This window comes from Carassius auratus, unplaced genomic scaffold (assembly GCF_003368295.1).
Source record: "Carassius auratus strain Wakin unplaced genomic scaffold, ASM336829v1 scaf_tig00042977, whole genome shotgun sequence".
Taxonomy (NCBI): Eukaryota; Metazoa; Chordata; class Actinopteri; order Cypriniformes; family Cyprinidae; genus Carassius; species Carassius auratus.
Window position 1 is genome coordinate 35,001 of NW_020526751.1, and position 13,170 is coordinate 48,170.

The 13,170-nt window shown below is 37.0% G+C and overlaps 1 protein-coding gene, 4 non-coding genes and 1 pseudogene across 5 annotated transcripts; all 6 read left to right on the forward strand.

Moving 5' to 3' along the window:
- The first annotated feature begins 1,638 nt into the window (after positions 1–1,638).
- On the forward strand, positions 1,639–3,445 carry LOC113086220 (uncharacterized). The gene is made up of 2 exons (XM_026255370.1): positions 1,639–1,954; positions 2,339–3,445. Exons 1-2 carry the CDS (start codon positions 1,855–1,857, stop codon positions 3,109–3,111), a joined length of 873 nt encoding a protein of 290 aa, XP_026111155.1. The 5' UTR covers positions 1,639–1,854; the 3' UTR covers positions 3,112–3,445.
- Positions 3,446–4,122: 677 nt separating this feature from the next.
- LOC113086228 (5S ribosomal RNA) lies at positions 4,123–4,241 on the forward strand. Its single transcript, XR_003284703.1, has one exon. It is a non-coding gene; the product is annotated as a 5S ribosomal RNA (ribosomal RNA).
- A 780-nt stretch (positions 4,242–5,021) lies between these two features.
- Positions 5,022–5,140, forward strand: LOC113086227 (5S ribosomal RNA). Its single transcript, XR_003284702.1, has one exon. It is a non-coding gene; the product is annotated as a 5S ribosomal RNA (ribosomal RNA).
- A 787-nt stretch (positions 5,141–5,927) lies between these two features.
- LOC113086266 (5S ribosomal RNA) lies at positions 5,928–6,046 on the forward strand. Its single transcript, XR_003284738.1, has one exon. It is a non-coding gene; the product is annotated as a 5S ribosomal RNA (ribosomal RNA).
- A 6,443-nt stretch (positions 6,047–12,489) lies between these two features.
- LOC113086267 (uncharacterized) lies at positions 12,490–12,608 on the forward strand (annotated as a pseudogene).
- A 362-nt stretch (positions 12,609–12,970) lies between these two features.
- On the forward strand, positions 12,971–13,091 carry LOC113086263 (5S ribosomal RNA). Its single transcript, XR_003284736.1, has one exon. It is a non-coding gene; the product is annotated as a 5S ribosomal RNA (ribosomal RNA).
- The last annotated feature ends 79 nt before the right edge of the window (positions 13,092–13,170 follow it).

A 13,170-nucleotide genomic window follows, 5' to 3' on the forward strand; every position in this document is an offset into this window, starting at 1 on the left:
GGTTAAGGTCTGGTTAGTACTTGAATGAGAGACCGCCAAGGAATACCAGGTGCTTTAAGCTTTTGGAATTTTTTCACTTAGTATATAATAAATTTGGCAAAAAATAGAGTCAATGCCCGATCTCTGAATATAAGCAGGTTTAAGCCAGGTTAGTACATGGATGGGAGACTGCCTGGGAATACCAGGTGCTTTAAATTTTTGGAATTTTTTCACTTAGTATACTTAGCCCGATCTCTGAAGGTCTGGTTAGTACTTGAATGAGAGACCGCCAAGGAATACCAGGTGCTTTAAGCTTTTGGAATTTTTTCACTTAGTATATAATAAATTTGGCAAAAAATAGAGTCAATGCCCGATCTCTGAATATAAGCAGGTTTGGGCCAGGTTAGTACATGGATGGGAGACTGCCTGGGAATACCAGATGCTTTAAATTTTTGGATATTTTTCACGAATTATATAATAATCTTGCAAAAAAAGAAAAAAGAGTCAATGCCCGATCTCTGAATTTTAGCAGGTTTAGGTCTAGTTAGTACTTGGATGAGAGACCGCCTAGGAATACTAGGTGCTTTAAGCTTTTGGGTTTTCTTTCCTACTTATATAATGTACTGGCGAGTAGATTGGCTGATCTTTAAATAGCATTCTCTTATATACTAAGTGAATTTTTTCACTTAGTATATAATAAATTTGGCAAAAAATAGAGTCAATGCCCGATCTCTGAATATAAGCAGGTTTAAGCCAGGTTAGTACATGGATGGGAGACTGCCTGGGAATACCAGGTGCTTTAAATTTTTGGAATGAGAGACCGCCAAGGAATACCAGGTGCTTTAAGCTTTTGGAATTTTTTCACTTAGTATATAATAAATTTGGCAAAAAATAGAGTCAATGCCCGATCTTTGAATATAAGCAGGTTTAAGCCAGGTTAGTACATGGATGGGAGACTGCCTGGGAATACCAGGTGCTTTAAATTTTTGGATATTTTTCACAAATTATATAATAATCTTGCAAAAAAGAAAAAAGAGTCAATGCCCGATCTCTGAATATAAGCAGGTTTGGGCCAGGTTAGTACATGGATGGGAGACTGCCTGGGAATACCAGGTGCTTTAAATTTTTGGATATTTTTCACGAATTATATAATAATCTTGCAAAAAAAAAAAAAGAGTCAATGCCCGATCTCTGAATATAAGCAGGTTTGGGCCAGGTTAGTACATGGATGGGAGACAGCCTGGGAATACCAGGTGCTTTAAATTTTTGGATATTTTTCACGAATTATATAATAATTTTGCAAAAAAAAAAAAAAAAAGAGACAATGCCCAATCTCTGAATCTTAGCAGGTTTAGGTATGGTTAGTACTTGGTTGAAAGACCGCCTAGGAATACCAGGTGCTTAAAGCTTTTGGAATTTTTTCACTTAGTATATAATAAATTTGGCAAAAAATAGAGTCAATGCCGATCTCTAAATTTTAGCAGGTTTAGGTCTGGTTAGTACTTGGATGAGAGACCGCCTAGGAATACTAGTTGCTTTAAGCTTTTGGGTTTTCTTTCCTACTTATATAATGTACTGGCGAGTAGATTGGCTGATCTTTAAATAGCATTCTCTTTGCAGCAGTCTTCGCTTACGGCCATACCAACCTGGCGGCGCCAGTGAGCCAACAGGAAGTGATAGTCTTGCAGCACAGAGAGAAAGGCTCAATCCTGTTTGTTTATTTGAATTGTTTGTTTCTAAATATTTTGGCTTTCAGATTTTTGCTTGGGATATTAGTTGCTGGATAGTCAGTGTTGACCTCCATAAATCCCCCTGGCAGCTTAGGCTGTCTGGGGGACTTTTTTTGACGTTTTTTGACTTATTTTTCCTTGTAGCATGCTGCAGAAGCACAGCATGGCGTCAGATAAAGAAAGAGAACAAACCATGATGAGAAAAGGTAGCAATGGGAGGAATGAAGAGGAGGAGCAAAGAAGAGGTAAAGTCAAACAAGCAGAGATCCAAAAGCAACAAGAGATAAGTAAAGTCACAGGGAATTTGTGGGAAGAGGGAGAAGAAAATAGCAGAGGAGTGCAAGGAAAATCAAAATGGAAGTACAGCAAAGAGCTGACTGTGGAGGTAGAGGTGGATGGAACAGAAAAGATTTCAATGATGGATTTGCTGAAGGAAGTAAAGAAGGAGTGTGGAGAAGTGATTGGCTGCAGGGTGAGAGGTGAAAGGGTCTATGAGCTCACAATGAAAGATGAAGAGGCAAAGAGGAAACTAATGGATGGAGTGAGAGTGAAAGGAGTGATGGTGCATGCCAGGGATATAATAAATAATGATATGGTGGTGTCCTTTATCAATTTGCCTCTGTACTTAGAGGATGAGAAGATACTCGCCAAGCTACAGGAGTGGGGAGTACGACCACTTTCACCAATCAAACGCCGGGTGTGGCCTGGAACGGATACAGTTGATGGGACACGTTTCTTAAAAGTTCGCTTCACGGAACAGGTATGTTCACTACCATACTCCACAAAATTTGAGACTCTGAGAGGCACCGAATTTTTTCGTGTCATCCATGATAGACAAATACGTGTTTGTAGACTTTGCATCAAGCCAGGGCACATAATCAGAGAGTGCCCTGAATTAAAGTGCTTCAAGTGCAATGGTGGAGGCCATTATGCAAGAGATTGTGAAGAATGGATGGGATTAGAGAGAGAGAGAGTGGATAGTCAAAAATATGATGAAAGGAGGAATAGTGTTCTGACAGAGGTGCAAGAGGAGGGAACAACTGATGTGGTGAGCGGTGGAGAGAAAGACGGAGCTGAAGATAGTGAAAGAAGAAGCAAAATGGAATGGCGAGGCAGACCTGAAAGTTACAGTGAAGCAGAAGATGGGGAGGAGGAGATGGAGCAGTCGGAAGAGATCGAGGAAGAGGAGGACACAGATGAAAGTAATGTGAAAGAAAGAGGTAAAGAAGAGGAAAAGAAAAATACTGCACAAGAACTGATAGAAAGCAGAGGTGGAAAAAAGAGAGACAGAGAAAGTAAAGAGGGACTGAAAACAAAGATTAAAAGACTGAGTGCAAAGAGGAAGTCTGAGATGGACGGAGAACAGGTTGAGCAGATAAAAGAACCACGAGCGGTTATGTGACAAAACTGGGGTGTCGAAGTTGAGACCGAGGAGGAATGGGGGAAATTGTTTTTGTTTGGAACTTTCGGGAAAAGGAAAATAACTGATATTTGTTTAATTAATTTTGTTCTGAGTCATGCCAGACTAGAAGTAGTTCTAAGAAGGAACTATAAATATTTTGAAGGGAGAAAAATAAAAGTAAAAGATTAATGTCAATGATACAAAGAGGGTTGATTTGTAAGTATGACGATAAAGAAGGGAAAGAGTTATTTTTTGACTATGAATAGGTTCATACATCAAAAGGTGGGGGAAGAAATACGTTTCAATTGGTAAAGAGTTATAATCTGGTTGAGAATGGCTGATGTCAAATGAGTAATTGTAAACATATATGTGTGTGTACTTTATTTATGTTCTTTCTTTTTATTGCTGTATGATTATGCAAAATTAAGTAGTTCAGTTGAAAAACGATTCATACAAATGTATTGAAATGTAAGTAAATTGGATGGAATGATGCAATTGAAAAACTGTGAATTGAAAGTTAAATAAAAAGAAAAAAAAAAAAAAAAAAAGGCTATGCCCGATCTCGTCTGATCTCGGAAGTTAAGCAGGTTTGGGCCTGGTTAGTACTTGGATGGGAGACCGCCTGGGAATACCAGGTACTGTAAGCTTTTTGGAAATTTTTCACTTAGTATATAATAATTTTGCCAAAAAATAGAGTCAATGCCCGATCTCTGAATATAAGCAGGTTTGGGCCAGGTTAGTACATGGATGGGAGACTGCCTGGGAATACCAGGTGCTTTAAATTTTTGGATATTTTTTTTACGAATTATATAATAATCTTGCAAAAAAAGAAAAAAGAGTCAATGCCCGATCTCTGAATTTTAGCAGGTTTAGGTCTAGTTAGTACTTGGATGAGAGACCGCCTAGGAATACTAGGTGCTTTAAGCTTTTGGGTTTTCTTTCCTACTTATATAATGTACTGGCGAGTAGATTGGCTGATCTTTAAATAGCATTCTCTTTGCAGCAGTCTTTACTTACGGCCATACCAGCCTGGCTATGCCCGAACTCGTCTGATCTCGGAAGCTAAGCAGGTTTGGGCCTGGTTAGTACTTGGATGGGAGACCGCCTGGGAATACCAGGTGCTGTAAGCATTTTGGAAATTTTTGACTTAGTATGTAATAATTTTGTCAAAAAATAGAGTCAATGCCCGATCTCTGAATATAAGCAGTTTAAGCCAGGTTAGTACATGGATGGGAGACTGCCTGGGAATACCAGGTGCTTTAAATTTTTGGAATTTTTTCACTTAGTATATAATAAATTTGGCAAAAAATAGAGTCAATGCCCGATCTCTGAATATAAGCAGGTTTAAGCCAGGTTAGTACATGGATGGGAGACTGCCTGGGAATACCAGGTGCTTTAAATTTTTGGATATTTTTCACAAATTATATAATAATCTTGCAAAAAAGAAAAAAGAGTCAATGCCCGATCTCTGAATATAAGCAGGTTTGGGCCAGGTTAGTACATGGATGGGAGACTGCCTGGGAATACCAGGTGCTTTAAATTTTTGGATATTTTTCACGAATTATATAATAATCTTGCAAAAAAAAAAAAAAAAAAAAAGAGTCAATGCCCGATCTGTGAATCTTAGCAGGTTTAAGTCTGGTTAGTACTTGGTTGAAAGACCGCCTAGGAATACCAGGTGCTTAAAGCTTTTGGAATTTTTTCACTTAGTATATAATAAATTTGGCAAAAAATAGAGTCAATGCCCGATCTCTAAATTTTAGCAGGTTTAGGTCTGGTTAGTTCTTGGATGAGAGACCGCCTAGGAATAGCAGGTGCTTTAAGCTTTTGGGTTTTCTTTCCTACTTATATAATGTACTGGCGAGTAGATTGGCTGATCTTTAAATAGCCTTCTCTTTGCAGCAGTCTTCGCTTACGGCCATACCAGCCTGGCTATGCCCGATCTTGTCTGATCTCGGAAGTTAAGCAGGTTTGGGCCTGGTTAGTACTTGGATGGGAGACCGCCTGGGAATACCAGGTACTGTAAGCTTTTTGGAAATTTTTCACTTAGTATATAATAATTTTGCTAAAAAATAGAGTCAATGCCCGATCTCTGAATATAAGCAGGTTTGGGACAGGTTAGTACATGGATGGGAGACTGCCTGGGAATACCAGGTGCTTTAAATTTGTGGATATTTTTCACGAATTATATAATAATCTTGCAAAAAAAAAAAAAAAAAAAAAAAAAAGAGACAATGCCCAATCTCTGAATTTTAGCAGGTTTAGGTATGGTTAGTACTTGGTTGAAAGACCGCCTAGGAATACCAGGTGCTTAAAGCTTTTGGAATTTTTTCACTTAGTATGTAATAATTTTGCCAAAAAATAGAGTCAATGCCCGATCTCTGAATATAAGCAGGTTTGGGACAGGTTAGTACATGGATGGGAGACTGCCTGGGAATATCAGGTGCTTTAAATTTTTGGATATTTTTCACAAATTATATAATAATCCTGCAAAAAAAGAAAAAAGAGTCAATGCCCGATCTCTGAATTTTAGCAGGTTTAGGTCTATTTAGTACTTGGATGAGAGACCGCCAAGGAATACCAGGTGCTTAAAGCTTTTGGAATTTTTTCACTTAGTATATAATAAATTTGGCAAAAAATAGAGTCAATGCCCGATCTCTAAATTTTAGCAGGTTTAGGTCTGGTTAGTTCTTGGATGAGAGACCGCCTAGGAATACTAGGTGCTTTAAGCTTTTGGGTTTTCTTTCCTACTTATATAATGTACTGGCGAGTAGATTGGCTGATCTTTAAATAGCATTCTTTTTGCAGCAGTCTTCGCTTACGGCCATACCAGCCTGGCTATGCCCGATCTCGTCTGATCCTGGAAGCTAAGCAGGTTTGGGCCTGGTTAGTACTTGGATGGGAGACCGCCTGGGAATACCAGGTGCTTTAAGCATTTTGGAAATTTTTGACTTAGTATGTAATAATTTTGCCAAAAAATAGAGTCAATGCCCGATCTCTGAATATAAGCAGGTTTGGGCCAGGTTAGTACATGGATGGGAGACAGCCTGGGAATACCAGGTGCTTTAAATTTTTGGATATTTTTCACGAATTATATAATAATCTTGCAAAAAAAGAAAAAAGTGTCAATGTCCGATCTCTGAATTTTAGCAGGTTTAGGTCTAGTTAGTACTTGGATGAGAGACCGCCAAGGAATACCAGGTGCTTTAAGCTTTTGGGTTTTCTTTCCTACTTATATAATGTACTGGCGAGTAGATTGGCTGATCTTTATATAGCCTTCTCTTTGCAGCAGTCTTCGCTTACGGCCATACCAACCTGAGGGCGCTAGAGAGCTAGTGTGAAACAGGAAGTGAGGTGGCTATAGAAGGGTGAAGAAGGTTCACCCAAAATTGTTTGGTGTGTTTTTGTTTTTTGGTTATTTGAGTCTTAATAATTGTTTTTTGTTTAAATTTTTGGGTTATTGTTATTACTTGTCCTCCCAACAGCATAGCTGTTTGGGAGGGATCATTTTATTTTTATTTTTTTTGTTTGTTTTTTGTTTTCCTTATTTTTGAAAAATGGACGGAACTACGGCAACAGACACGGACTTGGCACGAGGAACACGGCGGCAAATGGCAAACGGACTGGAAAAAACTCAACGAGAAAAGGATGGGCCTGAAAGGAGATATAAAAGAACCTACACCAAAGAAGCTACAGTAGTAGTGGATTTGACTGAAGTGCATGAAGGTAAAGCTGAAGACATAATACAAGCGCTGAAAGATAAGTTGGATGTGACAAAAATATTGGCTGTAAGACCCAAAATGATGAAGGAGTACGAAATTACGTTTGAAAAGGAAGAAGATATTGAAAATCTGAACGAAGGATTGATGATTAAAGGAAAACTATGTGAAATTAAAAAATTGAATAACAGAGAATTTGTTGTCTCGTTCATGCATTTGCCCGCTTACCTGGATGATGCAGAGATTCTACAGAAGCTGGAGGGATGGGGGGTTACTCCTGTCTCTCAGATAAGAAGAAGATTTTATACCGGCACCAACATAGAAGATGGAACGAGGTTCCTTAAGGTACAGTTCCCAAAAGAAGTGGTCTCCTTGCCCTACAGTACTCGAATTGAAATGGAGGATGGTCCTCAGTACTATAGAGTGATACATAGCAAGCAGGTGAAAACCTGCAGGTTGTGTATGAGCCCTGATCATGTGATGAAGGACTGTCCAGACTTTAAATGTTACAAATGCTCGGAAACAGGCCACTTCGCGAGGGACTGTAAGGTGGTGAGGTGTCCAGAATGCAATTGTGTACTGGACAAATGCGAGTGCTGGTATGGAGACCAGCACAATGAAGAAGAGAGGGGGAGTGGGCAGATGCATGAGACAGACAATGAAGAGGAGCAAAGGGAAGACACCGGATCAAGGCAAAGAGAGGACAATGTAAGCAAGGACAATGACAATGAGATTGAAAAGACTGAGTTAACACAGGACATTGTGGAAATGGAGGTGCAGATGGAGTTTAATGCAGTTGGACAAGCAGAAACAGAGGAGCCAGAAGAGACTGAATGGATAGGTGAGACGGAAAGAAAAGACAAAGACAGTGAAAACCTGGGCGGAGACAGCACTGCAGGAACATCCAATAAAAGAAGAAGAAAAGTTAAGGTAATACCCAATTTGGAGAAAGCTAAAAATAAAATGTGTAAACAAAGTAATGAGGTGAAACAAGACTGTGGAAGAAGTGCAAAAGAGGGGGAGGAAATAGGATAACAAAATTATGATGCTAAAGTTTGTACTTTTATCTTTTTTAATTGTGTTGAAAATTGTTACTTTTAATGCAAGAGGGTTAATGAATGGTGTGAAATTTGAAAAAGTCAAGGAACTGTGCAGGGATGAAGATGTGATTTTATTGCAAGAAACAAATTGGAAAGAGAGTGTAATGGAGGATTTTAAAAAAAGATGGGAAGGGGAATTATTTTTTAATAATGCAGAGGGAAAAATAGGAGGAGGAGTTGCGATGTTAATAAGAAAAGATAGAGGTATCAGGTCAAAGCAAATGTATAATGACACAAAAGGAAAATGCATGGCTGTAGAAATTAAGATGGATGAAGATGATTTTATTTTAGTAAACGTACATGCTCCAAATGAAGAAATAGAAAAGAAAAAATATTTTAATATAATAGCTGAGTTAATGGAAAAATGGAAGAGGGTAATAATTGCGGGGGATTTTAACACTGTTTTTAGTAAAATGGATATGGCTAACGGAATGGTTTTTAAATCGGATGGGGGAAGAAAGGAGTTAATGTCATTGATGGGAGAGTATAACATGATTGATGTGTGGAGAGAAAGAAATGGGAAAAAGAGGGAATTTACAAGAAGACAGCTGGTAGGGAATTTTATGTGTCAAACTAGGATAGACTACTTTTTATGTACTAGGAATTTGGAATGTTTTATTGATGGAGTGTTTTATAAAGAAACGACCTTAAGTGATCACAAAATGGTGCAAATGAGAATGGATTTTAAAAAGGAAATGAGGGGACCAGGGGTATGGATTTTAAACACTGAAGTTTTAAAGGAAGAAAGTTTTAAAAAAGAGATAGAAAATAAATTTGATGAGGGGAAAAAAGACTTGATGTATATAGAAGATAAAAGGCAATGGTGGGAAAACATGAAATATGACATAAAGAAATATGTAATGAATTACTGTAAATTGTTACAAAAGGTAAAAAGAACAAAGGAACAAGAAATAAGAAAGACGTTAAGAGAGGAGTTGAATAAAAATGAAGTTAACATGCCAAGAGTAATTGAAGTGGAGGAAAAGTTGAGGAAAATAGAAGAAGGGAAATATAAAGGGGCGACGTTAAGAAGTAAAGCTAAGTATACAGTAGAAGGGGAGAAATGTAGTAGATTCTTTTTTAACCTTGAGAAAAGCAGGGCGAAGGCGGGAATAATTAAAGAACTTAGGAATAAGGAAGGACAAGCTGTTTTAAGCACGGAAGGGATTTTAAAGGAAATAAGCACATATTATGAAGAACTTTTTAGATCAGAGGAAGGGGATGAGGAAAAAAGGAACATTTTGTTACAACAGATAACACAAAAAGTCGGTGAGGGGGATAAGAAGGAATGTGATAGGGGAATAACAACTGAGGAAATTATACAAGCAATAAATCAGCTAAGTGTGAAGAAAAGCCCAGGAATAGATGGTATTGGAAGTGAGTTTTATAAGGTTTTTTAAAGAAAAAGTAAGCCCGATTTTAAAAGAAGTCTATGAAGAGGTTTTTAAAAAAGAAAGGGTACACCCAAGAATGGGCTTAGGCTTAATGAAAATAATCTACAAGAGAAAAGGAGACAAGGCAGAACTGAGAAATTTTAGGCCCATTACAATGTTAAACACAGATTTTAAAATTTTAGCCAGGGTTTTAGCGAACAGATTAAAAAATATCATGCCAAACATAATAGAGACTAACCAGGCATATGGAGTAAAGGGGAGGGACATTGCAGATATCACGAGTAGCATAAGAGATATAATGGGGTACATAAAAGAAAAAGGAAAGGAGGCATATATAATAAGCATGGATTTCGAGAAGGCGTTTGACAGAGTGGAGCATGGGTTTTTATTGGCTATTTTAAAACAATTTGGTTTTGGAGAGAATTTTATAAAATGGATCTCAGTTTTATACAGCGATATTTTAACAAAAGTCAAATGTAATGGTTTTTTAACGGAACCTTTTAAAGTTTTAAGGTCTATAAGACAAGGGTGTCCACTGTCAGCGAAGTTATATTCTTTGGTGGCTGAACCATTAGGGCTTTTAATAAACAGAGAGAAAAAAATAAAGGGAATAAAACTAGAAGAAAAAGAGGAACTGACTAAAATTTTCCAGTATGCTGATGATACCACAATTGTTGTTGAAAATATAGAAAGTGTTAAAGAAGTAATGGAAAAAATTAAGTGCTATTGTGAGGGATCAGGTGCAAAAATAAATGAGGAAAAACAGTATATATGAAGTTCGGAAGGTCAGAGGTTTTAACGGGGGTTGTTAAATTCCTAGAGGTACAAGAAATGAGGATTTTAGGAGTAGGCTTAGCAAAGAATGAGAAGGAAACTGTTGATAATATGTGGGATGAGACATTGGGAGGGATGGATAGGAGACTGATTTTTTGGAGAAACAGGTTTTTAAGTTTGAAAGGAAAAATTTTAATTGTAAACATGTTAATGTTATCAAAAATGTGGAACAAATTACATGTGATGCCATTGCCAAACTGGGTTTTTAGGAGAATAAAAAAGAGTATTTTAGAATTTTTATGGGAAAAAAAGCCTCCAAGGATAGCGTACAATACGCTGATAGGAAAACCAGAAGAGGGAGGGATGGGTTTAGTGGATGTGGAACAGAAGATGAAAAGCATGAGGGTTAAAGTGGTTAAGAAATATTTGGATGATAAGAAGAGAGATGAATGGAAGAAATTGATGGGGTTTTATCTAAATAAATGTGGGAATTTTAACCTTGGAGAAAACATTTTATGGATGAAGTTGAAAAGTTGGATGATGGAGGGGATACCACAGTTCTATAAAGAGGTTTTAAATGCTTGGAGGCTTTTTTTAACAGAGGTGGATTTTAATCCGGAGGGGAGGGAAGTGATTTTAAATCAGCCTCTGTTTTTAAATGACAAAATAAAGATACACGAGCGAGATATCTATTTTAAGAAGTGGCTACAAGTGGGGATTGTAAAAGTGAGAGATGTTTTATGGGAGATGAAAGAGGGATTTTTACCACTCCAAGTGATTAAAGATGCAATGGAGGAGGAGAAAGAGGATTTTAATGTCATGGTTTTAAAAAAACAGTATGAAGATGTCAAGAAAGCAATCCCAAGGCAATGGCTAGATCAGATTAAAAAGAAGGGAGAAGGAGAAAATAAAATGATGGTGTTTTTAAAATGTAAAGAAAAGAGGGTGGATTTTAATTTGTGTACTGTGAAAATGTTCTATGAGTTTTTTATAAATGGAGTTTTTAAAAAACCTGTTGCCAACCAGATTTGGTTAAGGCATTTTAATGAAATCGAAGAAAAAGACATTTGGAAGAATAGAACATGGAAATGGTTGGATGTAGATTTAGAATGTTTAGACTATTTTATCAGACAAAATGTGATCTATACAGAAATGAGATTGTGTATGATGCAGAAGGCAACAAATGCTCGATGTAAAGTCTGTAAAAAAGAAGATGAAGGTATTTTACATCTGTTCTTATTATGTGGAAAACTTAACCCATTTTTTAATGAAATGAAAAAAATTGTCGAAGAATTAAGAGAAAATGAAGAGGTTACTGACTGGAAAAGGTTTTTTATGCTGGGAATGACAGAGAACAAAGAAAATAAGAAACTTGTTAATTTGTTTTTAATCTTAGCAAAAAAACCTATATGGAAAAGAAGAAATGTAGCCAGAAACAGAGATTGTATTTTAAATTTATGGGTGATTTTTAAACAAATGGTAGAAAGTTATGTAGAAATGTTGTACAATTATTTTAAATTGGAAAACCAGATGGAGGATTTTTATAAAATTTTTACAAATGATGTTATATGTATCTTTAAACAAAAGCATTTTTACATGCCAGGAGAAGATGATTAAGATGACATATTTTTATGTGATGTGAATTGTATTACTTAAGTTAAAAAACTTCAATGACGATGTCAGTTTGATTATGAGATGAATGAAATTGTATGACTAAGAAAATGTGTTTGTTTTGTATTAACTGAAATTTCCAATAAAAAAAAAAAAAAAAAAAAAAAAAAAAAAAAGCTATGCCCGATCTCGTCTGATCTCGGAAGCTAAGCAGGTTTGGGCCTGGTTAGTACTTGGATGGGAGACTGCCTGGGAATACCAGGTGCTGTAAGCATTTTGGAAATTTTTTGACTTAGTATGTAATAATTTTGCCAAAAAATAGAGTCAATGCCCGATCTCTGAATATAAGCAGGTTTGGGCCAGGTTAGTACATGGATGGGAGACAGCCTGGGAATACCAGGTGCTTTAAATTTTTGGATATTTTTCACGAATTATATAATAATCTTGCAAAAAAAAAAAAAAAAAAAAAGAGACAATGCCCAATCTCTTAATCTTAGCAGGTTAATGTATGGTTAGTACTTGGTTGAAAGACCGCCTAGGAATACCAGGTGCTTTAAGCTTTTGGAATTTTTTCACTTAGTATATAATAAATTTGGCAAAAATAGAGTCAATGCCCGATCTCTAAATTTTAGCAGGTTTAGGTCTGGTTAGTACTTGGATGAGAGACCGCCTAGGAATAACTAGGTGCTTTAAGTTTTTGGGTTTTCTTTCCTACTTATATAATGTACTGGCGAGTAGATTGGCTGATCTTTAAATAGCATTCTCTTTGCAGCAGTCTTCGCTTACGGACATACCAGCCTGGCTATGCCTGATCTCGTCTGATCTCGGAAGCTAAGCAGGTTTGGGCCTGGTTAGTACTTGGATGGGAAGACGCCTGGGAATACCAGGTACTGTAAGCTTTTTGTAAATTTTCACTTAGTATTATAATAATTTGCCAAAAAATAGAGTCAATAGCCGATCTCTGAATATAAGCCAGGTTTGGGCCAGGTTAGTACATGGATGGGAGACTGCCTGGGAATACCAGGTGCTTTAAATTTTGGATATTTTTCACGAATTATATAAATAATCTTGCAAAAAAAGAAAAAAGAGTCAATGCCCGATCTCTGAATTTTAGCAGGTTTAGGTCTAGTTAGTACTTGGATGAGAGACCGCCTAGGAATACTAGGTGCTTTAAGCTTTTGGGTTTTCTTTCCTACTTATATAATGTACTGGCGAGTAGATTGGCTGATCTTTAAATAGCATTCTCTTTGCAGCAGTCTTCGCTTACGGCCATACCAGCCTGGCTTATGCCCGATCTCGTCTGATCTCGGAAGCTAAGCAGGTTTGGGCCTGGTTAGTACTTGGATGGGAGACCGTCTGGGAATACCAGGTGTCTGTAAGCATTTTGGAAATTTTTCACATAGTATGTAATAATTTTGCCAAAAATAGAGTCAATGCCCGATCTCTGAATATAGCAGGTTT